The 25,876-nt window shown below is 38.9% G+C and overlaps 3 protein-coding genes and 1 pseudogene across 4 annotated transcripts; 1 reads left to right on the top strand and 3 right to left on the bottom strand.

Annotated features, from left to right (window-relative positions):
* Positions 1 to 465: 465 nt before the first annotated feature.
* Positions 466 to 5,522, bottom strand: LOC113666360 (uncharacterized). The gene is made up of 4 exons (XM_027182137.2): positions 4,586 to 5,522; positions 3,155 to 3,381; positions 2,103 to 2,403; positions 466 to 1,916 (listed from the first exon to the last, which is right to left on the bottom strand). Exons 1-4 carry the CDS (start codon positions 5,504 to 5,506, stop codon positions 1,686 to 1,688), a joined length of 1,680 nt encoding a protein of 559 aa, XP_027037938.2. The 5' UTR covers positions 5,507 to 5,522; the 3' UTR covers positions 466 to 1,685.
* On the top strand, positions 5,185 to 8,543 carry LOC113666347 (uncharacterized). The gene has a single exon (XM_027182125.2). It carries the CDS (start codon positions 6,286 to 6,288, stop codon positions 6,967 to 6,969), a length of 684 nt encoding a protein of 227 aa, XP_027037926.2. The 5' UTR covers positions 5,185 to 6,285; the 3' UTR covers positions 6,970 to 8,543.
* On the bottom strand, positions 6,167 to 25,228 carry LOC149035653 (ATP-binding cassette sub-family C member 4-like). 2 transcript variants are annotated; one of them, XM_089190809.1, is made up of 8 exons: positions 25,133 to 25,228; positions 24,603 to 24,664; positions 15,745 to 16,292; positions 15,104 to 15,489; positions 12,906 to 14,245; positions 11,078 to 11,648; positions 10,476 to 10,612; positions 6,167 to 10,010 (listed from the first exon to the last, which is right to left on the bottom strand). In XM_089190809.1, the coding sequence occupies exons 3-8, from the start codon at positions 16,273 to 16,275 to the stop codon at positions 9,142 to 9,144; spliced, it is 3,834 nt and encodes a 1,277-aa protein (XP_089046935.1). In that variant the 5' UTR covers positions 16,276 to 16,292; positions 24,603 to 24,664; positions 25,133 to 25,228; the 3' UTR covers positions 6,167 to 9,141. The 2 variants fall into 2 exon arrangements, with proteins under 2 accessions (XP_089046935.1, XP_089046934.1); XM_089190808.1 differs by lacking the exon at positions 25,133 to 25,228 and having other exon boundaries at positions 24,603 to 24,962.
* LOC149035652 (uncharacterized) lies at positions 17,600 to 25,500 on the bottom strand (annotated as a pseudogene).
* Positions 25,501 to 25,876: the final 376 nt, after the last annotated feature.

The following is a 25,876-nucleotide window of genomic DNA, read 5'->3' as shown; positions in this document are numbered from 1 at the left end:
TTTCTTTCTTAAACGTATATTTCCCAGGCCTTGAGAGTAAGATCATAAATTTGCCTATTTTTTCCAATAATTCTGGAATTTGTACGACCTACTTCAAGGATAGGAAAAATCGCAGAATAACCTCAAACTCAAATAGTCGTTTCCCCCCACCCCTTCCTTTCCTACTTCAGACGACCTTCAAACGACTGCTAGGGGGGGGAAAGGGGACAACCTTGGAAAAAATAGTAAGGAGAAACAACTACACTTTCTCCAATTTCGCTCGTCATCAAAGCAGAGGCGAGCATTCTCAATTTAATTTTCAAGCTTGAAGCAGTTAGGTATTTCAAAAGGATCATTGCACAAGTATTAAGATGAGTGTTGGTTCTCCTCCGAAAAAGACGTTTGGCAGAAAAACAGCCGTATCAGCACTATGGAATCTTTCATTTACTGCGGTTGAATTGAAAATGCAATCATCAGTCGGTCAGAGAGGAAAAACATGTTCTTTATTGATGACATTCACTATAGCGCACAAAAAAGGCAAAAACAAAATTTCAGTATCACTTCCACATTAACTTGGCAGTAGCAGTAGTTAAATATCCTTGGACATAAATAATGCATGAACAAGTATAAGGGAAGTACTGAAATTACAATATTAGCATTGGAAAATTTTTGAAACTGTTGTAATATCATCAAATATGATAACTTTTAAATAACAAAATCCTTATGGATATCAAGCAAAAGTCGTAGACACTAACATATACAATCTTGATAATTTATGACTGTTTACAAAATTAAATCCCTTCTCTTGTAATGCTGGAGAAAATTTATGTGAGAAATTTGTCACTATCCCAATCAATTAATTGTATTGTTTTTGGCCGAGGTAAATGCAAGAAATATATTAATGATAATATCTATTTAACAATGCCTTATGCCTAGTCAATATAGGTACTACACTAGGCAAGTCTCACATTGCTAGGGATAATTCTGACCTCAGGGAGGGAAATTAAATAGTAATTTAGTACCTTTCTGGATCTGCTCTTAAGTTGGAATTATAATTAGTATATAATACAGTATTGAAAATGATAATAACAATAATGGCAATAATAATAATAATTCTAACCATAGGAAAGAAAGATAAATAGTAATTTAGTGCCTTTCTGAATCTGCTCTTAAGTTGGAATTATAATTAGTATATAATACAGTATTGAAAATGATAATAACAATAATGGCAATAATAATAATAATTCTAACCATAGGAAAGAAAGATAAATAGTAATTTAGTGCCTTTCTGAATCTGTTCTTAAGTTGGAATTATAATTGGTATATAATACAGTATTGAAAATGATAATAACAATAATGGCAATAATAATAATTCTAACCATAGGAAAGAAAGATAAATAGTAATTTAGTACCTTTCTGGATCTGCTCTTAGGTTGGAATTATAATTGGTATATAATACAGTATTGAAAATGATAATAACAATAATGGCAATAATAATAATAATAATTCTAACCATAAGAAAGAAAGATAAATAGTAATTCAGTGCCTTTCTGGATCTGATCTTAGGTTAGAGTTATAATTTGTATACAATATTGTATTTAAAATGATAATGACAATAATGGCAATGACAATGATGGTTGCAGAATCATTGGCCCAGCCATATGTTTACAGAAGTTAAATGCTCAAAATCAGAGGCAACAATGTGTTTAGGGTTCTTCATCAGATGAAAACAATGGTGCTTTTTTAGGGCTCTTGTTCTTAGGTTTACAACTGACAGCTGTGTACCGCTTGTTTGAACCCTTTTGTACTTTGTCAATCAGCTCCGTTAATTTTGATGGTGAAGGCATGTTGCAGAGTAAACTACCATTGTGGACATAAGAGGGTGTGCTTTCCCTTGATCGAAGATTGTAGCGTACTGATGGACTTGAATTATGACCCTGACAAACATAAAAAGGCAAAAATCATAAAAAGGAAGGCGGCATAGAAATATGGGAGAACAGTATCATAGGGAAGAAAAGGAAAGTTTTATTCCATGGGAACCTCTTCATAACCAAATTCTGAATGTATGTGGTTTTTTACACCTGAACAACACAAACACAAAGGAAATTTCAGACATATCTAACCCTTTTGTTACTACTTGTTCTTCTGGACACTGCAGGGTTTGTCTTTTTAGGTGTTCCTTTTGCTTTCGTTCCAATCACTGGTGTTCTCACATCTGGTATGGCGTCTTCAGTCTCAGAATCATCTTCCTCATTGCTATCATCAGAAAAACTCTCCAGGTCTGACTCACCAGGTGTATAACTCAAATCAGACTCATCATCACTATACAAGTTTTGTGCACAATCACTGATGGGACCATCTTGTAAATCACATATTTGGACATATTTTGTACAACCAGGATGTGTAATACTTGGCATTGAATGTCTGCACACAAAAAAATATTAGAATAATATTAGGCACTTGTATGTGGCTGACAGTATGCTGGCTTGTTTGATCTGTGGTCCGCTAACATGGCTGAATCACAGTTATTACATCCCATGCTCTTTAAAATGGTAAGATGACACTACTGGTATTCATGCGACTGGCTACCACAGATGCTGACAAAGGCATAAAAGAATAAGAATGTTCCCAACATACAAGAACATTCACTTTCACCATAGGCCCCTACTGATGTGACCAGCTATCTGTGACACTGTTAACAGTTTTGCAGTGAAAAAATAGAGATTTCTTGCTGAGTAATGTTTCGCTGCTCAAAGAAGTCAACTTTAAACAGGTTTGTTATAAAAAAACATGGTTTGTTATAACAGCCAGAAATATAAGCCTGAGCTTATGAACAAAAACTGCTACTTTAGAAGTCACCAAACTAACAAAACCAATGATTAATGTTTACCCTGGTATCTTTTTACGAAGTTCTTATTAGTTTTTTCATACATACTCATAAATTATATATATTGATGAATATTGTTACTTGATGTAAATTTGTGGCACATTTCCCAATAATTGTACTGTTACCCACAGATAAGCTGCACCCCTAACTTGCTCCAAAAATTTTGGGGAAAATGGAGCAGCTTATTTGCCAGTGTTCACTGTATACAACCTCTTGGAGTTCTCCTTTGCTCCCGACAATGATAACAAAAGCAACAATACTTAACAGAAGTACCAATATCGGATTTACCTGCTCTGCACAGGCTGAGGTGTAGAGTCTCCATTTGTAAGTGCCTTCAAACTTTTGATTGTCTCCTGCCATCGCTTCATATCTCGAATCTGAAGCTGCATCTCACAAAGCATATTAAAGTTGATTTTGTTGTAATCTTGATATTGGTATCCAACAACCATTATCACAATAGTTGTGATAATGATGAATAGCTTTCTCAAAAACCAAAGTCTTGAGTGTATGGCTTCCTGTGAGACAAATGTGAAAAGTAGTGGTCAGGAATATCAATAAGTAAACTATTGAGACTTGAAGGAGATTAAAAAGTTATAGTGTAACTTACAGACTTCGCTTTCTCTCTAAAACATATGAAAAGTTTACCATGTGATTAACATGATTTTACTTCAAGGAGGCTTACTGATTAGGAGTCTGACTTCCATATTGAGCCCTTTATGGAATTCATTGTTTTCTGTTATTAACCCTTTAACTCCCAAGATCTCATTAGTAATTCTCCTTACTGTTTGCCATACAATTCTTGTGTAGTAAGTTGGGAGAATTGGTATTCGATCAATTCATAATCCCCTAATTGATATTTTTCTTTATTCTCATCACTTGTCTGCTTGATATTGTAAGGAGAAATTCTGTCTTGGTCACTCAATGGAAGATAAAGGGTTAAGAAGAACAAATAACTCTCGAAGTAACTCTCTTCAAAGTTTATGGACAGAGACAAATAATAATAATGACAGCAATGTCATATGATCTAATTCACTTAAAATAGGCCATTTTACAGATGTGTGCTAAGTTGCCAAGCCTTTGGTTTGGAGTGAGGCTGAAGGTGGCCATGTTGTGATAGAAACCAATATTTAGTTAGCATGATAACAAAGTAATTTACATTTGAAAAGCAACAATGTTTGTATCATAAAAAGGTCACCATTAGCCTCACTTCCATTCAAAGGCCTGGCAACCAAGTAGGCAACTGTAAAATGGACTATTGAGGATCAGCAGGAAATGCAGACATAAGATTTCATAATCTTATTTCTTCAATTTTTCACAAACTGTGGTGCTTGTTTGCAATTTACCAATTAACATATCTTCAGTTTACCAAACATTCTGGATTGTTTAGTGGCTTGTTTCAGTAGTTGAAGCTTCACACAAAGCTGCTGTCACTAATTTTTTTCCCACCATTCCTGCAATGTGGCAGAATTTTCAATAAATGAATAAAGGGGTTGAGTTTCTTAGGAAACTGTGGTGCTGCACAGGTGTGAGGTATGACAAGATAATTTGGTTTCATCAACTGAGTTGATAATATACATTAGCTATTGTGAAGAATTATAAAGCTTGCATTTCAAGTGTTAGCCTTTCATCAGAGGGAATGGCAAAGGGCCAACCTTTGAAACGTCAGAGTATTCATTATGCACATACAGTAATTAAAACACTACATGTACTATGCCTTACTGTGTTGGTTGACTGGGTGTCTGTCACCCCATAAGATGTCACCAGCCGCTCACTGAATATGAGAATAAACAACAAAACGAAAAGCGGGAGTCTGCCAGCTGCCGTGCGTGGAGTGCTTGTCATGAAATAACATGAACATACTGCAGCAATGTAGAAAGCTACAGATTGTAAACTTATGAACTCTCCAAGAATCATTGATTGCAGTCTTTGGACCTTTTCCACACTTTTGAAGACACCATCAAATGTTTCAGTGAATAAAGCTTTTTGTTCGACAGCATTTTGCTTCATGTCCTCGAAGGCTTCCCTTGCTGTTGACGTGGAGTTCTTCAGTGTCGCAGATAACTGGATTTCATTTGATATGATTTCCTTCTGGTTTTCGAGGGAAATATTCTGTGTTTGTAGTAATAGGATTTGTCTTTGGGCAGACTCCTCCAGCTGAGCAGAAACCTGTCGGGAAGTTCTTGATAATTTAGAGATCGTGCCTTCTGTTCTTGCTTGCCACAACTCACTTTTCACGTAGAAACAGATATCAGTCGTATGAGCAAAAAATGTCGTATACGCTAGATATGTTGTGTCGTCCATTGATCCCGTACATTTCTCCACTGATTGCGTCTCTCTCGAACAAGAATAGATTCTTCTCCCTGATTTTGACAAATGGCAGTTTGTAAAATCGATTGCCAGGTAGCTCTGTTCCACGTCTCCAAGAGTCTTGCATCGTTTCTCGATCCCTTCAACAGCTTTCTTCCAGCAATCACTGCTCTTAGCGTTCGCCGTGAACTCTTCCAATTTTGATTTCCCAGCTTGTAGCTTTTCTTTAGAAAAAAGTTCAAAACCAGCTTCATTCATTGCGTTCGGTGAGTCGGCAGTTATTCTTCTTAAAAGCAAAAGAAATAGAATTGCATAACAGTTGCAAAGCACCATTTTGCTTTTTAAGTTTTGGCGCGTCAACTAGGTACTAGTTACTAGGTATAAGTCATAGACCTCGCCTGTTGCCTTGGTAACGGCTTCGAAACTGTTTGGTAATGGAAAAGGAATTTGGGAACGACGGATTTACGAATCATTAGACTGAAACTGCCATATGTGCAAGAAAAATGCGTTGCGAGAAGTAGACAGAAGAGTTTGGAGACGGATGAATTTACTTGAATATTCTACAACCTGGAGAAGCATTCAATGTTTTTCTGGGAAAACGTCAACTACACCTGGGATAGGTTTATCACATGTGTGTCAAGCGACCAATGCAGCGTTCAGAAACAAGAAGCAAAGAATAAGTGAGATTAAAAAAATCCACGTTCAGAAAAATACTCACAGATGTGGTCCTTCCTTTGATTGATAAGAACCCAAAACACCGCAAACAAATTAAATTAAGTCAAAGCTCAAGGAGCAATTCGACGGCGGAAACGGGGGTGAGGTGGGGGGAAATGGAGTTTGGACGCAAGAATCGAAGCAGTGATATGAAGGAAAGACAAGACTCCACAAATAAATGACTTGTGCAGGAAACCGCATCATCCGCATGCGGCTCATTATTCTGAAACAGGCTGTGACGTGCCAAGCGTTAATTTCGAAAGGGCTTGGGGCAGAGTCACGAAGTTTCGTTCCGAAGAATACTAAATCTGTTGAAGTTTGAGAAACCTTTTGTCGGAATTTCTGCAAGTCTCGAGAAACTTCAAAGTTTCATCATTAGTCATTTAACAAGTGATATTATGAGTGTTGTTGAAAAGTGTGATAAGAAAAAATTTCTTGTCGCAGCTGTGGTGATTTTCGTATTGTTGATAATTGGCCTTGCTATCGGACTGACCGCTAAGAAGTATCAGGCCGAGAAAAACTTACCGTATGCAACGGAGAAATGGGAGCTGCCAACAAGCTACAAAGTCCGCAGACCCAAGGGTGTGAACCTATACAAAGATATGCTGTACCTGACTCCAGAGGGAGATGAGATCGGGCACGCGAGAAAGTGTGTCGCGTGTGCTTGGACTGTTTACATGTTGAACAAAAAAGAGGAAAAAGCTGTGACAATCAAACAAAAGCTTTTTACCTGGACAGCAAAGTATGATATCAAAGAGGAATGGAAAACCAACTCGACAAGCTACAGGATCGAATATAGTTGGAGCTCGTCGAGTTTAACGAAAGATGTCTTCTTGATCAAGAATTCGAAAGACGAAGAAATTGCACGCACCGATCGCTTTCGTTTCGAACTTGGCAAGACAATCACACTGAAAGAATCCAAGTCTGGTTCAAGTTTGGGAGTCATTAAACGTCCAGCATTTCAGTTTTATCCGACATGGGAAGTAACAATCTACAAAAAAGACGCTGTTGTGCCGACGTATATGTACGCGGCTCTTGCAACTGTAACCACACTTCGGGAAGCAGAAGACGACAAACGTTGAGTTGAGTCGTCTTGGTACGAACCTTCATATACTTTTAGAAGTGGTGCATTTTTACTTCTCTTTGGGTGAGCATTACTCTAGGCTAGGTTGTTAACAATCTGCCCAATCGATTTTACATGAGGGTGCCCCCAACCCCCTTTAAGGAATTTGATGAAATCCTATAATTATAAAACAGCCCCTTTGATTTGAAAAACCTCAAAATATTCATAAAATTAACTTAAATGCTTTGTTAAAAATAATCGAGCTTCCCCACTACAGCAAACTTTTCTTTCAAATAGATAGAAAAATTTACCCTCCACCTTGAAGATCATGTTCCTTTACGGGTTGGGGATGGTGTGGGAATCAAATCTGACCATGAGCAGTGCCATGTTTTGCCTCAAGTGCAGAAATTTTAAAGGAAATATTTTTGATATTTTAAAAAGCCATGACATTTTAATGATCATTTGATATGCCATTACATTGAGCAGTTTTTGTAGTACTTTTTGGCTTCAGTGGTTTGTCTCCTGTGGTAGAAGAGGCTAAGCAGTAACTAATATAGTTGGTGTTACAGGTTCCAGACTGAACGGCCAAGATTTTAATGGAAATTCTGAGTTGGGTGATCAAAAATAGTTATTGTCTTGTGTTGATTGTCACCTTGTGACATATTAACTTTGTAGGTTTAAATTTTTGCACGCAAGGCAAGTGACAGTTTATAATCTTTGTAATCAGACCCACTCAGGGAAGTTCTCTACTAGAGTACTGTTCAATGTTGAAATATGTTCTGCTGGCACCAAAAATTGCAAAAAAAATTTTATTAGGAATTTCAGTTGACTTAAACTGTAAAACTTTGTTCTCACAACTTCTCCAGAGTGAAATGTTTGTGGAAAATTGTCATAGGAAATTGAAATGAAAAAAAAGACTGAAAATAATTATTTTCAATTACTCTTTTAATTTTTTAATCACAGTAATAATTTTAGGAGTAATTCTCAACTGTGATACTATACCTGAGTGACACATTCATTAGGACAAGTGCCTTTGTGTCAAGTGTTGACATAGGCCTGAAACCAATCTAAGTGGTCTTGAAAGATGTAATTAAAGTGTTCTCCATACCTGTTCTCTGAAATACAGTACATAATGGCCGTAATTGAATTTTTCTTTGAGAAAGATGATCACCCACCTTTTTAATGTGTGTATAATTGAGTGCAAATTACACTCAAAAGTATTTATGCAGCAGAATCCATTACCTGTGGTGTGAAGCTGAGATATATTCTAGATGAAGCGTAGTATTAAGAATGCATTATTAATTAATCTACAAATGATGATAAGTAATAAGCTATGGAAGTGAACCTCGTGGGGAGGACATTTATTACTTAATTGTTGTTGCGAAAAGGCTACATTTTGAACATTAATTTTTATGGTTATCATTGTCTACACTTCAATATACTATTTATCTTATTTATTCATGATCAGTGTCAGAGTTGCTTTGTAAACATGTGAATCTGGTGCAGAGAAGGAAGAGGCTCAGAGCCACTTTACTTTTCATAAAATTGAACTGTTGCAATCCAATAAAAAGGAACCCCAAATGGTGTTAGGAAGTCTCCAGTGTGCAGTGTGCCATGTTTTCTGTACTCAGTCATCTCCTCTGATTTCTAATAATGTATAAGAAGGCATTTTGTCAAAGAATTCAGTCTCATAACATGTAGATACACTTAGTGCAATCCTGATGAAACAATCTGTGGAAAGTTTAGGAGACTAAACATTTTGCTAAATTAATTTCAAACTACTATAGTAATTGCAATAATTTCTGCACTGAAGTGTGAGTTGCTCTGCTCTTCTAAATCTTTGTTTATGTGGTGGGGGGGGGGGGGAGGGGGAGAGGGTGGGAGGGGTTTAAAGCCTCCTTCACCATCCCTTCCACTGCCCTGCAGAGAGTAAAGGAAGAAAAAGACATGCAATTACCCTCAAGGATTCCAACCTGGAACTGAGGAATAAGTTTCTGTTACATTTTCCTGTATATGACAGAAATCCAAATTTAATGGAATTGGGTGTAATCGCTTGTTATGAGCTTTGTTCATACACCTTGAAAACTGAATTCTAAATAATTTTAAAACAAAAGGGATAGGAGAAAAAAGATGCAGAGAGGTAAAAAGTTCTCTATAGAAATCTCCTTTTTTACTGTGATGTAAAACTATGTTAAGTTTTGGTAACTATTGAGTTGAAACTATCAAACTCATCTATCTCGCCATCTTTCATGACCAAAATCATGTCACAGTCTTTGATGGTGTTCAGTCGATGAGCTATGGTGATTACTGTGGAGCCCTTCAGTTTCTCTCGCACTATCCTCCAAATTGTTTGTTCTGTGTCTGGATCCACATGTGCAGTGGGTTCATCTAGGATGACAATTTTTCTTTTATGCAAAAGAACACGAGCCAAACAAATTAGCTGTCGTTCTCCTACACTGAAGTTTGCACCATGCTCTAACAACTGGTGATCTAGTTTTCCTTCCAAATTTTCCACCAATTCTTTCAGTTGAACGATCTCTAAGGCTCGCCATAACTCCACATCTTGGAACTGCTCTACAAGATCGAGATTTTCTCTCAAAGATCCACTGAAAAGGACAGGACGCTGGCCTAGTACGGATACACATCGCCGAGACACTTGAAGGTTAATGTCCTTTACTGCGATGTCATCAATCATTATGGCACCTTGGGCATCTGGCATGCGCAGAAGAGCTGCCACTAGAGATGACTTGCCGGCTCCCGTTCGCCCTGTGACACCAACATTGGTTCCACCTTTTATATGAAGATTAACGTTCCTTAATACTTGAGGTCCCCCCGGGTAGTAAGTCATTGACAAGTCTTGAAGCGTGATATCTCCTTTTGATGGCCAGTGTTCCGGGGGAAGTTTTTCCACTTTGTAACCAGGTTCATGATCAAGTTTGGTGTACGTCATAACTCGTTCAACTGACGTCATAAAATTCTCAACTTCGGCTGCTTTTCTGACAGTGTAATCCATCAGTTCTACACTCTCAAGGACGTAAACAAGCCCGAGTCCAGCGAACGCTATTCATAGAATAAAACAAAAAAAAGGATCGATGTCATGAACATTTTATTAACACTCTATGTTTTTATTAGTTATCTGTTTAAGGTGTTAGAAAACGAAAATCAGTTAGTCAAATACGAGCATTTTTAAGTTGATAGGTAGCAGATGAAAGTAATAGAAAAATCTTTAAACAAACAGCTAACGAATAATTTCAAAATCCACTGAAAATATTGGTCATAGTTACTACTGCATTTTACAAACAGGGTCCGAGAGAAAATGATCGTATTTTGCAATAAATTAATCTCGAGATTAAGAAGCTTGTTTAAATAAACACTGAGTGGTATGTACCAAACGTCTTGCAAACAGGAGAAAAATGGTTTGAGAGAAGTAATCAGAGGGCTCTGTCCAACTACAGACATCCTGTGATGCGATAAATTTCTCAATTGACAGGTGGTCAGTGGGGGATTATGCTATTAGGTACCTACCAGCATCTTGAGAAACAAAGATCGCCCCCAGAGCCACTGAACACGTCAGGAGGGAGATAAGGAATGACATACGCACACCAAGCCATCTCTCACAGGCCAGCACCATTATATACGACTGAGTGTGAACATCCTGACATCTGAAAGGAGCGAGATGAAATTAACACGGCGCATGCGCACCTAATCGGAAGGACTTAACTCCTGATTCTACTCTCGTGCAAGTTCACAGTAAAGTTTCATACTAAACAGAATAAATTTCTTCTTTGGTGCTCACCAATCTATTTCCAGGCCATCTGTTGGCTACGTTTTACAGTACTGTGAATCACTTAAGGGGACAATTAGCCCCAGGAAAAGCCATGGTATTTGAGCCAAAAGGCAATACGCGTTCTTCGACTTTGCTGATTTTATCAATGTGCAGAACGCACGATAAGTAAGAATTAAGAATCACTTAGGTCATCGTTTAAGTTCTGTGTTGCTCAGTATTAGAGAATCAGAGCGCGAGATATTGAAATCGTTTCTCTGTCCCTTTCCCGTGGCAAGACAAATAACATCTTTCTTAAACCTTGATATTGTAAAGTACAACTGGTTGATACTGTACGACATACCTGTAAAACTGTTCCTCAAAATCTTTTTGTCTTGCTCTTGTTCGAATAGTCTCCAGCCCATCTATGGTATCCGAGATGTGTGAAAACACAGGACTTCGGTTTATAGACTCTAATCGTTTCAACTGTCTGGAAGTTTTCAGGTAGTACTGAGAGATGTACACGACTGCTACTGCCATAGGAACAGCCACAAATAGAAGCCATGGATTGGCGACGGTTGGAACAAGAATCGAGGAGAGCATAGCCAAGACTAATTGGATAGCAAACAGAAACGCCTTGGGTAACACCTCGTCCATGCAACCTGTATCTTTAGAGAATCGATTAAGAATTCTGCCAACAAGGTTTGAATCAAAAAACAAAGCAGGCGCCTCTAGAATTGCCACCGTCATCTTATCGTGAAGACGTTCGGAACATCTTACGGCGGCCTGAAGAAAGCAAAATGCTCTGGCAGCGGCAAATATGAAGGATCCAAGTACTAAACAACCAAATATGATCAGGTTTGTTTTGTCTTTCTGGTTTTCTTGACTCTTCTCAGTTAAAGATGAAAGCCAAAAGTCAGGAGAAACTATCATCACTATGAAAAAAGAGAGGACATAAAAATAGTATAAATTAACCTTTTAACTCTTAAGATCTCATTAGTAATTCTCCTTACTATCTGCCATACAGTTCTTTTGATGTTACTTTGGAGACTTTGGTATTGGATCAATTTAAAATCCCCTTAGTGATATTTTTCTTTATTCTCATCACTTGTCTGCTTGATATTGTATTGATATTGTAAGGAGAAATTCAGTCTTGGTCACTCATGGGAGTTAAAGGGTTAAGAGGTAGTAAGTTAGACTAATCAGTTAGCAAAAGATACGTTTTTGGATGGAGATGTCAAAAATTGGTGGATATAAAAACGTGGCAAAAGCGACGATAATAATTTTGCGGGATTTCTGAAAATTTTCCTTTGTCACTTCGCAGCTTAACCCTTTCCACCCTTACATCAGTATGCATATTCTCCATACTGTTCTCTATACATTTCCAAAGGCCCTGACAAGGAGAATTTGTTAAAAAAATCAAGGGCTTCTTTAGTTGGTGATCATTTCTTTTCTTCTTGTAACCTTAATGTTTCACTGAGGGGTGATTTTCTAAGGAGAAACTAGATGCTAGTCACTCTCAGAGGTTTAAGGGTTAAGTATCAAAATTTATATAAGGAATTACAAGACAAGTGTGAGTTAACTTCTACCTCCTAAGGTGCTGACAAGGAGAATTTGTTTGCCAATCAAGAGCCTCTCAAGTTGGTGATCATTTCCTTTATTCTCGTGACCTTAATGTGTGATTCAGGGGTAATGTTGTAAGGAAAAATTATTTGGCTGTAAATACATGAAAATCATATATGTATACTGCGGTTAAAGAAACGGATATAAAAGCGATCCTCGCAGCTTTGAACCAGTAGTTGAAATTAGGCCTGAAAAAGATTCAGGCCCGTATGGGATTTGAACCTATGATCTCTGCGATACCGGTGCAGCGCTCTACCAACTGAGCTAACAAGCCAACTGGGAGCTGGTCACTATGTTGTAGTGCACATATATGATTTTAGTATATTTACAGCCATTATTCACCACTTGGAAGATTTATTTTCCGCTGGCTTCGTCGAAGAATTAACATATCTTAATCACCGGTGAGGTAAAAGCAATAGAGGGTTCGAATTCTTGAGTCTGAAAGACTGAATGGAATAAAAGATAAACATACCCAGTTATGATAAAGCCTCAGTCTACAAAGCTAGCGAGAAACTGAAACTTAAACGACGGCCTCCGCTAAAAACAGAATGAAAACCTGTCAAGTTTACCTTGAGTGATGAAGCACAAGAAGATAACTCCAACAATCGTCATAGCGTTTAATCCACTTTTGAAGTAGTCCCAATAGATCTTAAAAGTCACTCCTCCGATTATACGGTCTTCGTCTGATATTTGTAGCTCCTTGTCCTGAGTTGGTGCAGGCATTGCTTTATCCTTGACTTCTGGGTTTTTTTCCTTTTCCGAAACCGATCTCGCATTAGGCTTCCTGTCTCCGAAAGGCTTTTTGCAAAGTGGATCAAGTGCAGAATCAAAAACACCCTTCTCTTCAAGCTCGGAGAAAGTACCTTTGGCCAACAAACGTCCTTTGTACAACACAATCACTTCATCGGCTTCTTTCATGTGTTCTACTTGATGGGACGTTAGCAGTCGGGTTTTGTTGCACAATATGCCTTTAATGCATCTCTCAAAGATATGTTGACTAACTTTCGTATCCACGGCACTTAAAGGGTCATCCAGCAGGTACAGATCTGCATCCATGTAAACCGCACGTGCCAGGCTTACTCGTGCACGCTGGCCCCCACTGAGAGCCACGCCTCGTTCAGCTACAACCGTTTCGTCACCTTTTGGAAACTTCTGAAAGTCTTCCATCAGGGCGCATGCTTGAACTACTTGGAAGTACCTGGTTTCGTTGTAAGGTTGACCAAATAAGATGTTTTGTCTTATTGTTCCAGAGAAGACCCAGGGTGTCTGTGGCACATAAACAAGGGAAGATGGCCAGGTTATTGTTCCCGCTGCGACTGACACCTCACCCGCAATAGCTGAGAGGAGAGTAGACTTTCCACTACCCACTGAACCTGTGATGACTGTTAATTCTTGTGACGCCGTAGAAAATTGGACATCTTGCAAAATAAACACATCATCACTAAGGTTTTCTTTTGATGTTAAAACTGACACTTCCAGGGTCGCTGGCATGGCCATATTGTGTTGTTGATCAACAAGAATACTGGGATTTTCTTCAGTTTTATCGTGTTGATCCAACGAGATTCTCGTCAGTTCGGATACATTCCCTCTCCCTTTGTCAGTGCTTTCGCTGGAGTGATCATAGTAGGCCTCGGCTAAATCTTTCAGAAGAAGGAAATGCTCGATTCTTTGAAGTGAAACAAAAGCCTCGTATGCTTCCAAGGTACCATAGAGTAGGTATATGCAAAGGCTTATTCTTGCTACATTGACGAAAGAGAGAAGCATAAACACGTTAACAGGCGTGAGGGGTTGACCAGTTAGCACCAGAGTCATGACTGACACCAGCATCGCAAATGGCACTGAAGTATACTCCAAGGCAGCAAGGGCTGACAGAACACTGCTTTTCGTACGGATAATCTTCATTTCATCACTGCAAACAGAATAAATGCACTGTTATTCTTCTCTACCTTAAATACCTTATCAAATTGTGAAAAACGTCTAAACAAGAGATTGACTCTCGTAAGAGCCGAAGCCTATCCGGTTTCTGTTACGTGAAGCGCCAGGTTTTTACTTAGCATTTAGTAAGGAGTCCCTTGACAATTCTTCGGCTCTCATATGTCTTTTGAAGGGTTAAGTACAAGGACACTACACAATGATCTTAGTGACTGTTTGAGCTGGGCTTTTCGTCTGGGATTCAGTGCACTGAAAATAAGCCAACTAGTATACCAGATGTCAAAATGAACTCTAATTGGATTAATCGGGGAGCACAGCACTATCCAAATAATTTATATGGATAGTGCTGTGCTGCCCGCTTAGTATTATCGCTTTGTTCACACGAAAACAAAGTTTGCTTGCAAATATAATATACAATATCTTATACATCTTAACTTCTGGGTCAAAAATTTTCCGCGACTGTTTTTTTTCTCCAGTAGTGGGGTCGCAAAACAGGTGTGAAGAAAGGATCTTGGCGGGTAAGCTGCTTTTAAAGCAATTACAGGAAAAAAGCTAGCAGTGTGTGTCCCCTAGATGTTAATCGAGTGCCTCTACCACCTTAGCTACGAAGCTAAGGTGGTAGAGGTACGAGCTAAGTAGGTGGTAGAGCTAAGCCTTATGATATGGGCGCGAAGTAAATTTGAGCAGGTTCTTCTTTCGAGGAAACGAAATCACAAAGAAATGAAATATATGATTTTTTTACTTCGGTTTGTTTCATTTCATTTGAGCTGCAATGAATATTTTGCCACAGCGTTCCCGGCCACTTCGTAATCAGTTAGTACATCTTTTTACTTACCTTCGTATCCGTTTTATTTTCCCTCTGAATTCATCCTCCCACGCATGTGTTTTAATGGCGCGAATCCCGGAAATTACTTGGTTCAACAAAGAGAAGCGCCTATCTGAGACTGCTGCTGTGCGCCGGCGAAGTGTAGCACACAGAGAGGACAACGCTGCGAAATACGGCACCAGAAAAAAAAGGCATATGACTCCCATGAGAGCTTGCCAACCAATTAAATACACAAGAAAAACTACAGTTCCAGGTATGACAAGGGTGAGATCCAAAATGCTACCGAGAATCAACATTAACGTTTGTCCTTCCAGTCGCTGAACATCGTTTGAGAGCAGGTCAATCACGCGTCCTGTTGTAAATTTGAGTAGATCAGCCCTCTTGAGTTGTAGAATCTGTCAAAATTCATATTGCGAAATTATCGTACTGAATTATTATCATTAGATATACGGAAATTATGGGCAAATTACCCTCACACAAGTACTGATCTTCAAAATATCGAGTTTTTCCTTCCACTAAACAAAATTTAAATAAGCTATCATTCCTCCTTGGGTAAATAGCTCTGGAGTTCGTTTGTTACCTCCTATGCATCGTGCGCCATAGACCGGAAAGATTAAATCAATGGAGAAAAAAAAAAAAAAAGCGTTTACCTTTCGATAAATAAGAGCTTTCAGAGCACTGCTTACTCCGATACCAAGTACATCTGAACGATAGGAAGAGTGTCGCATGGAAATTGTTCCAATCAAGGCACCTAGTCCCATAATTATGACACAGCCATACGAAAGAGGATTTTTATGTGGATCAGGTTCCATTAGAGAGGAAAGCAAGTAACCCAGAAGTAGAGGCTTGAGGAGTCGCCAAAGTCCGTACAAGGCTCGAGGGAGTACCATGATCAACGCTTCGTTGATAGATATCATTGTAATGACGCTTTTCCAAAGTTTCGGTCTCTTCCCATTGCCTTTGCTCTTAGCTCTCTCTTTCTCCCATTGTGTCTGGAGGCGTTTGCTGTAAGATGCAGTGGAATTTTCTCTTAAAAGTGGCGCGAAGTCGCTTTCCTCTATAGTTCCTGTGCTACCTGTCTTGAAGATGTTGTCCATCCATTGAAATAGAAGAAGAGAAATAAAGCCGTCTTTTCTTGTATCTTCGCTTGTGGTTATTTTCTGGTATCCATCTTTTGTCATGCTGCTCTGTCTGTGACCTAAATATAATATTGCAAGAAGAAACGGTCATAAAGGTGACGTTAAAGGCCTTCAAAGTTCAAACAAGTTTGAGTCACCTGCGTTATATTCAAACTCGGCATAATACAGAGGCGCGCGTAGACGTAGAATTTCTCGTCTAGTGTTGAACTCGATAGCTCAATCGTTAGCTATCGAGCTATATTTTACTTATGAAACTCGAGATACTCTAAAGTCGTTCAGTTTGTTTCTCATTGTCAAAAATATTTCGAAACTGAATATAGACCTCAGTGTTAAATTAGAAATAAATAAAAAAAAGAGCCGTTGTCGCCCACGTTTTCCACACAACGCAAAGTTGGGTTATAGTACGTTGTTGTTTTGTAGAGGACGCAAAGAAATTTACAAAGATTTTCAGCGCACGTGCACAGCCATTGTTCTACTCATTAAACTTTTTGTTTAGAGACGTTCCCGTTGCCGTTCCCTCGCTGTTTTCTTAAACTCCCCATTATCTTACTAGTTTGCTGCGCTCCCTCATGAGAAATCGGTCACCTTTAGCAAACCACGACGGCGACGGCAACGGCAACAAGGACGTGGCAAAACAAAAGAGAGCAGAACAATATTTCAGCACGTGCGTTTTAAGAGCTAATGTCAACATGCCTCAGACAAACAGCGGTAAGTTCCCAAGATTTGTTTTCTCTCCTACTTTCGTATTTTGTAGCCCAATATGTCCTAATGTGGTGTAGTTTTTTGGTGAAAATATATTTTAGTTTTGGAGAAATGATTTTTTTCGTTCGACCGCTCAAATATGCAAATTTTCACCGTGAATATTACCCGAGTTGTGTGACGTCATGTAACGAATTTACTTGACCTCCGGTATTTCTGTCAACATAATCCTTTGTTTTATCATCTGAACTTAAGGTGGTCTTCCACTCACATTTTAAAAATTTTCAATATTAACTGGGTCCAATTCATGATGGTACCATTGGAAACATCATCCAAAAGTGCTGCGAATTGCACTAGTGATTGACATTTTGTAACCGTGGCAACAAGTTTCCAGGCCCCCAAGGGTGAAAAAAGGTACTGTCTACTAACAATAATATCTATAGGACCAGAGGTTCCATTAACCTATAAATGGTATCAAAATGAACCACAATGATAGCTCTATGATGTACACCTCAAAAAGTAAACTATCAAAGTATCTCTCAGAACAATAACAATTTATTTCTGAGAGGAACAATATTTTGGCCCTAATCATTCTCAAAAATTTGAAATGAGATTTATGCACTTTCATACAACTGCTTTTTTTCTAGTTCACATCACAGCACAAATACTAGAGAGAAGTCACTGAAAATTTCAGTTCAATTGTTTTTTTCTTTCTTTTGCCGCGGAGCAATCTCCGCTGAGATTCGATGACTCCTTGCTCTTTGTAGTTGGCCTTTAGAACTCTGATTGAATCAGCTCTCTAAGCATCATCTGTACAATAATTGCCAGGAGAAATTCCAAGTTCCTCTAGAATCTTTACAGAAGCCTGACAGCCAAAGAGGGCTACTGCATCGTAAATGCCCAATTGCGAGGTCTCAGGGCCAACAAAGACACTCTTTGGCACTCTCTCCCAGAACATTGCATTGAGGGCCTCATTCTGATTTTGTGTCTTTCCATCAAGACACTTGCTTAGAAGATTGTCTTCACTAAGTCTTGCAAAAATTAGTTTTAGTTCAACAATAACATCTAAGGGTAAACCAGCCCCATGCTTGTGGTAGGTTGTTTGATTGGCTCGATCCCTCATGTACCCACACCAACTAGTAGGACCCTCTGAACAATGCTGCAAATGCAACTTTCTGTCAGCTGAGGAAGCACAATGAAACAAACTTGCATGAATAGCTGACCTCATGGCTGGAAGATTACCAGAATTGCTTCTAATGGCAATACCATAATAATTCTGTAACCTGTTAATCATGCTGTCTGTTAGTCTTCCTTTACCACCCATTCCTTTCTTCTCCTTCTTCAATTTGTGCGAAGAAGTGCCAAGTCTCTTTTGTACATGTCCTACACACTCCTTGTTCTGCACTTGTACACTATAAATAGCATACTGTTCTTTTATTAAACTGTAACTCTTTATGTCACCATCTCCATAATATTCTGAGTACACAAGCTTGTGTTTCTCTACTGAGTGAGAGAAGATACGCATGGCACCTTCAGGTTCCAAGTTTGGGACTGATCCTTGATAATTGGCCTGGCATTTTGGCTCATGCTCTGCCCTCCATGCTGCATTTTCAGGGGCGTCAGCATCATTTTCACGTTCCCTGCACATCTTACACACTTTGCTTAGGGGTTCAACACCCAGAATTTTTCTGGTATCCATGCTGATAGCAGTGACACAAACATTTAAAGAAGAAAAACCTCTTCTCTGCCAGGTGTCATCACAAGATACACTACACTTTACCAATCCTTCTTGGAAAGCTGGTTTTAGGCTGTGGATTTCTGCAGCACTGGCCATTGTTTCCACCGCAACTGCTTTAGCTGCCTTGAGCAACGCCTTGTTATGCAAGGCATACGGTGTTTGCCTTGGAGGTTGAGGCATATTCATTAGCCTGCAAAATCGTTTCGCTGCTGCGAGTCCACAGCCAATTGATCGCATGCCATAAAGAAGTCTCCTATTCACTTCAAAACATCGCTAATTAGGGACTTTCAAAGACGTGATAAAGTCCTTCACCCAGCCACACGAGGCACAAAACAAGCGAAGATGGCTGGCACATCCTTTTCGTTTAAGAGTTTGCTCTTGCGAAGCACTCCTTACACGGCAAAATTCTGCATAGAGAGTCCAATATTTCCATGTCGACCAAACGAAAGCCTGTAGTGGATGGATCTGTACTTGGCGCGTTACGATTAGACGATAGCCCTTCGTCAGAGCGATAGACGAAGGGCTAACGCTCAAAACGTCAACTTTTTTACCCTTTACGGTGGCTAATTTACGTTTTCAACTCAGTTGTTAACACTATGTGTATAGGAATGAAAGAACAATACCTAAGGATAGCAATTACAGTGACATTAGAAATTAGAAATTAGCAATTTCCATCAAAAAATGCGAAATTCTGAGTGTGGAAGACCACCTTAATCCCCTGTCATTATTGAAGCTGGCAAAGAGATATTTATTTTCTGGTGAATATTTTTGTCCGACGTAGCATTAAAACAAGGACAGTTTTAACAATGACCAATATGATAGAATCTACTGAGCTTCTAGCTTTTAAAAGACAAAAGGATGGTTATAAAGTTACTGTAAAAATTTCTTTGCGTATTTGTGTTGTTCTATCGTGAGACGAACTCATAGTCGGGCAAAATTTACTTGCTAGCAACTAGGAAATGTACATGGTGTGCCTACTTGTCGCCACTGTTTATTGGCATAAATCAGTACAATTTGTAAAAAAACTAACACTCTTACCTTGTTTATTTATGACTTTATAAGACCAGTAAGCTGTTTCGGTTATTAGATTACGCTTGAGTATTACTTAATTTTTGCCAGGAGCCCAGGTTTTACGTTGTGTTTTCCCCTACCCCATGTATATCATAAGCTAGTCACGCAATAATTGATACCAACACAAATGAATATTTACCCTGTATGAAGATTTTTGTTTATGTTGAATTGACAATATTACAATATGTTAATTTTGTAGTCACTTCCGTATTCCTTCACCCATAAGCCGGGACTCTAAAAGTTAGAGGCCTTCCAACAGACTCGCGTTGTCCAAACGAAAACGCAAAACCATAAGCTATAAGCTGAGAGCGAAATTCTTGATTGTAACCGGCCATTTGAATGAGCGAACCTCACGGAAAAAAATTGGGAAATGGGTCAATGAACACAAAAGCTAATGAATGAGAATAAACACAAAAGAACAAAAAGTGAATCAGGGAAGATGTAAATACCACTACGCAACTGTAGAAACACAACAATACTCTCAGTTACTGTAACCTGACTAACGTTTCAAGCGAGTATCTCTTTCGTCACTGTTATTTTTCTCATCATGCCAAAAGCACGCCGCTCTTCTTATACTATGGCTTTCAGGATAAAAGTTATCGCGGAGGCTGAAGCTGTAGAAAACAGCTCGAAAATCGCTTGAGATTATGGACTAAGCGAGTCCATGGTGCGACGCTGGAGACGAGACCAGGCGACTATTCTTTCTGGCAAGCTTAAGATGTCTGCAAGACGTGCAAAAATGGGCCGTTTCACTCCCAAGTGTCCCGAACTAGACGAGCAAGCGATGGAGTGGTTTTCACGGCAGAGAGACCAATTATTTCATTTGTAATGTGAAATGAGAAGAGTTTTTGCCGCGTTGAGTGAGATCGTCTTTCAATGTGCGGGAAGCAAAGAATCTGATAGGTGGTCAGAAATACTTTGTTGTCATGTCAATTTTAAAGCATGTCACGTAAAGAGTGCTGCTGTCCCGGAATTCACGGTCATTTCGCATTAACATTAAATTTGTACTTAGTTTTGAATTCCAAACCCTCGGCTATAAGCCGAACCCCGTTTCTTGCGAAAAAATCTCCCAAACTTTTGTGTCAAATACTGAAAAATCGCTCGACTTATAGGTGAAGAAATACGGTCATCGTTGTTTCAGTAGCAGCGCATATTGAAATTTACAGTGTTCTGGCGGGAGAGCAAAGCGTGATGCTCTAGGAATAAAAACTCTTAGGGGCCTTTTACATGACATCGGAATGAGTTTCGTTCAAGAACGAGTTCATCCCGGTCGCCACATGATCGCAGAGTAAAATTATTCGAAACGAGTCATCAGGCGATAGGATATGGGTGAGGATGCTTGTCGTACCTTTCAGGGTCAAAATCAGTGATCTGGTACCTTTTACGATGTCTCAAACTTTAGTGGACTACCAGAGACCCAGCTGGTACCTTTTAGGATGTTTTTCGCTCAATGAAATACCTGAAATAATCATTACTAGGACGACTTAAATGATCTGACTTGAGCCTCTGGAGCATATCGCTAAAGGAGTTTTTATTTTTAGGATTTTTCAATTTTTTGCGTTTAAATTGGTACTTTTTAGGGGTAAACATCAGTTGTTGCCACTCCCACAAGGATAAGACTCAGGTACCTTTTATAATTTTATTGGGATCATCTTCGAAGTTCCCGACTCGCATCCTCGCCCTCTTATGTAAAGGGGTTCCTCGGGGGGCTGCTAATTGCTGGTTTTCACGTGACGTCACTAAATTTCAGACTTCAGAACTATTGATCCTCCTGAGATTTTACTTTCATGATGTATTAGAGCAGCTAAAAACTAATATTCACACAAATTTTCACTCCAAATGGGTTCTTGGTTTAGTGATAGACTACTCTTGAATTTCTAAGCTTTTGCGTGACGTGGCCTTTACATGACGAGCGAGAGAGCTGTTATGTTGGTTTAAAAGGTGACTTATTTAGGGAAATTCAGCTATCTGAACAGTTCTTGTATTAGAATAAAGTATTATTGTTACGTTTATGAGTTCTTAGAGAGATAAATTCACGCTTTTGTAGCAAAACTCAGTGACAGATGTTTCTGCTGGTTTCCGGCCGCCATGTTGGTGCCCATCTAGGTGGGCACCAGCATGGCGGCTCCATACAAATCTCTATAAATTTGGGAAAAACGTTTCTCCTCATATCTTCCGTAAGAAAAATTGCTGTGACCTAAATCTTGGCGAGAGTCTTTACATATCTAGCTTCTTTCTATTTCCAGATTCTAGACTAAATCGATTGAACGGTTTTTATTTTTTATTTTGATCTATTTTGAATGGCGTGACACTGAAAACCAGCAATTAGCAAGGACAAATTTTGATGTGATTTTCGGTGAAGAGAAAAAAGTTTTGTCAGCAAATCTCCTCTAAAATGTGGTAGAGCATAACTTGATCATTGTAACAGCTCATAAAATCGTAAATAAATAAGGTAAGAGTATTATGCTAGATTTCTTTACAAATTGTAGTGATTCATGCCTGTAAACGGTGGCGACAAGTCTAACGATAGAAGAGCACAAATACACAAGGAAATTTTTACAGTAACTTTATAACCATCCTTTTGTCTTTTAAAAGCTAGAAGCTCAGTAGATTCTGTCATATCGATCAAACTGTCTTTGTTTTGATGCTACTTTTCGACATAGAAAAAGTACGTCGGACAAAAATATTCACCAAAAAATAAATATTTCTTTGCCAGCTACAATTATTGACAAGGGATTAAGTTTAGATAATGAAACAAAGGATTATGCCGGCAGAAATACCGGAGGTCAAGTGAATTCGTTACATGAGGTCACACAACTCGGGTAATATTCACGGTGAAAATTTGCATATTTGAGCGGTCGAAAGAAAAAAATCATTTCTCGAAAACTAAAATATATTTTCACAAAAAAACTACACCACAATTATTAGAACATATTGGGCTACAAAACACGAAAGTAGGAGAGAAAACGAATTTTGGGCGACTTGCCACAATATTTCAAATTTGTTCGATGGATGCTGACATCCTCTCTTTAATTAAACTCTGTACATTTCCTAGCCGTCCCCTGCAAAACAACAACGTGAAATCACCACAACTTGCGTCGAACCGAACCGAAACCGCGACGGCGAATTATTTGATTTCCATTTGGAACTCAACGCTTCTTTAACACGGTATGCTGAAGTTGTGGTGTGGCACCGTATGAGACGTAAACACATGGAGCCATTTTTGAAATTCTAATTAAAGGCAGAAATTCATTTTTTAATCGAAGTCCTCCTTGGCGTTGCCGTCCTGACTTCTTAAGGTCCCCAATTTCAAATCACTCGAGTTTTCTTGATCTGAGAACGGGAACCCCGATGGAAAATTGTTTAAGTTTCCATTTGCGACTCAACGCTGCTCCCATATATTATGCCGAAGTTGAGACGTGGCACCGTAAGATACGGTAAATACACATTCAGCCTCTTTCGAAACTCCAACTTATTGTCAAACTTTTGCTTTCGCCTCGAATCATAACCTTGTTGTCTTTCATCAAAAATAGCAATAGTTTGAAATTGTCACAGGTCACACTTTTATTCCGAATGCCCATCGTTTGATATTTTTTCAGGTTTCTCTTAATGAGGTTCGAATCATGCCAATTAGTCACTAGGGTGGCACTCTCCTGAAGTTTCGCAAGTACAGTACACATGTCTAGTCCTTTCTCATAGATTTGATGATCGTTCGCGTACTTTGATAGCGCAGAATCCACGTTGTATCAAAGATCGTTCCGAAATATGTTCCACAAAAGTGGCCTTAACATCGCATTGTGGCCCCTACCCGCATTGTTTTGATAGGTACGTGCTCGTCTACAATGCTTTTCGTTAATGTATTCTAGAAAAACAACTGGTCGTCCATGTCCTCGAAAACTTTACCAATATGTCAGGGTGCTAAGGATAAGTCTTCTTTAAAACTCTCTCCATTGAAATTTGTATAGCTTCGGAAAGAAATTACCTTGGGCTTACTTAATTTCACATTATCCCGTACTATACCGAAAATCAGCATCCGTCGTAATTTGAATTCCAGTGTCTTGCAAGTTCCTCGAATTTATTTTGGATACTGTAAATGTTTATGTGACCCATTAGTAAATCCTTGTTGAAGTGTTTCCTTAAGGATTCCAGCTTAGCATTTTCAGAGATACTTAGTGTGGTCGTGCTCCGTCGGGGACTTCCTTGGAGTTTTGTAATTCCATTCTCCCTTGCAAACCTTGCGGCTGATTGACTTCAGGTTCGATGGTTATGCTGAGTGATTCATCACCTGAGGAGTCTTATGTGAAAAAAGAATCATTCAATGATGGCAGGGTCCACTTGATGTCAGGCTGCCTTAGAAAGTACTGAAAAATTGTATGCCATATCCGTAAGCACTTAGCGTGCGACCACTTGTTGCAGCTAGCACATAGAATGGCGTCTTGATTGTTCCTCACGGCTTTGTTACACTCGCCACATGGATATTTAAGCGACGGCTTCGTCTTTCCAGGAACAAGGTTTGCTTGGATATCACCATATACCAGTACATCTCTCGCCAGGTTAAAACTACTCTTTCCCTTGGCGGTGTATTGTACTCGACATGTCAAGAAGCGCTTCGCTCGAGACTTGAGACTGATATTTGTATTAGAAAGCGACGTTATAATGAGAACCTGTAGTGAAGATGGTAAAGCTGCCGCCTGCAGAACACTTTGATATTTTTTTGACTGTATAAGAACATTTTCGCATTACAAATGCAGTTGTAAAGAGGAAAATTGACCTGAATTATCAGCGAAATCGGCAAGTCATGAGCTGCCGCCGTGTTTTTCTTCCCATGTGGTACATTAATAGAACATTTTTAATTACTTACCTTCAGTGGAATTGGTAACTCAGAGAGTTCCTGAGGTCCTAGCCTAACACTTTATGGGGTAACTGAAAACAAGTTGAAGTGAATCAAAGTTTGTTTTCTTAAATATATGCAGACGTACGTGGGCTTGTTCGACACTTTAAATGGGGCCTAAGGGCCTATTTACACGGTACGACTTTGTCGCATGCGACGAGCTTACGACAGGCTTACGACACGAATTGTTTCGTGTAAATCAAACCTACAACTCGCTTACGAATCTTAAGTCATGTCGTAGGCCTGTCGTAAGCTTGTCGCATGCGACAAAGTCGTGCCGTGTAAATAGGCCTTAACAATTCCTAAAAATTAAATCAATCGATGGAGTGTATTCATATCAGGAGTCTTGATTTTTTTTTTCTTCTTCTCTTGTTTAAATATCGCCAGGGGCAATGTTCGAGAGATGTCTGAGGATTGAAAGTCTAAGAACTCGTTGGAAAGAAGCGGCGCTTTTGTGAGAGGAAAAACGTTACAGGCATAGAAAATTTTCAATTACTAACCTTCAGTGGAATTGGTAATACAGTGAGTTCCTGAGGTCCTTGCTTCACGCTTTATTGGGTTAGCTGAAATGAAGTATAAATTAGTTAAAGCTGTGTGCCTAAATATATGCACACCTAGGCTTTCATCTGTTTAGCATTTTAAGGGGCATAATAAGTCCGAGCGTCATAAATCAACGGAGTGTATCCATATCCGGAGGAGTTTTAGTTACCGCAGTTTTTCGATTATACCTGAGAACAATTGTCCCTACACAACTGGCATTCAAACTCTTTTATTAACGTAAATAAAAGTGAAAAAGACTCACATTTAATGATCTACGTAAAAACCAAGGCTAAAATTTCACACCTGTAATGAGAAACATAAAACCCATGCTCGTTTATTTCAGCCTTCCTGCCTAGGAAACTTGCATCTATTTACAAAATTAAATAATAAATATTCAGTGATCCGATTTCATTCTATAAAACATCAACCGACTGATTTAAAAGTCAGTTGCAAAACTAACTCATACGTTAATAAAATATGTAAAAGTTCACACGGCAACCAGGTGGACAATCAGACATAGTTTGATGCTTGATGAATAGTAGTAGTAATAATAGTTTGATGAATCGCTCTGATGAAGGGCTAACGCTCGAAACGTCAGCTTTTTTACCCTTTACGGTGGCTAATTTACGTTTTCAACCCAGTTAACACTAAATTACCTGCTATAGTTTGATGCTACTCTGGTTTGCAGATTTAATGAATGTAAC

This window comes from Pocillopora damicornis, chromosome 13 (genome assembly GCF_964200805.1).
Source record: "Pocillopora damicornis chromosome 13, jaPocDami1.2, whole genome shotgun sequence".
NCBI lineage: Eukaryota > Metazoa > Cnidaria > Anthozoa > Scleractinia > Pocilloporidae > Pocillopora > Pocillopora damicornis.
Note: the sequence above shows the minus strand (reverse complement) of the source record. Positions and strands in the feature narration are given on the sequence as shown.

Bases quoted from the DNA above. Each gene is read 5' to 3' on its own strand.
- LOC113666360 (XM_027182137.2), bottom strand. From the start codon at position 5,506: ATGGTGCTTTGCAACTGTTATGCAATTCTATTTCTTTTGCTTTTAAGA. The intron at 3,382-4,585 runs GTAAGGCATAGT...TTTGTCTCACAG, and splicing joins ACACCCAGTCAACCAACACA to GAAGCCATACACTCAAGACT. The intron at 2,404-3,154 runs GTAAATCCGATA...TTTTGTGTGCAG, and splicing joins CCTCAGCCTGTGCAGAGCAG to ACATTCAATGCCAAGTATTA.
- LOC113666347 (XM_027182125.2), top strand. From the start codon at position 6,286: ATGAGTGTTGTTGAAAAGTGTGATAAGAAAAAATTTCTTGTCGCAGCT.
- LOC149035653 (XM_089190809.1), bottom strand. From the start codon at position 16,275: ATGACAAAAGATGGATACCAGAAAATAACCACAAGCGAAGATACAAGA. The intron at 15,490-15,744 runs GTAAACGCTTTT...GAATTTTGACAG, and splicing joins AAGCTCTTATTTATCGAAAG to ATTCTACAACTCAAGAGGGC. The intron at 10,011-10,475 runs GTAGGTACCTAA...TTCTATGAATAG, and splicing joins CTTTGTTTCTCAAGATGCTG to CGTTCGCTGGACTCGGGCTT.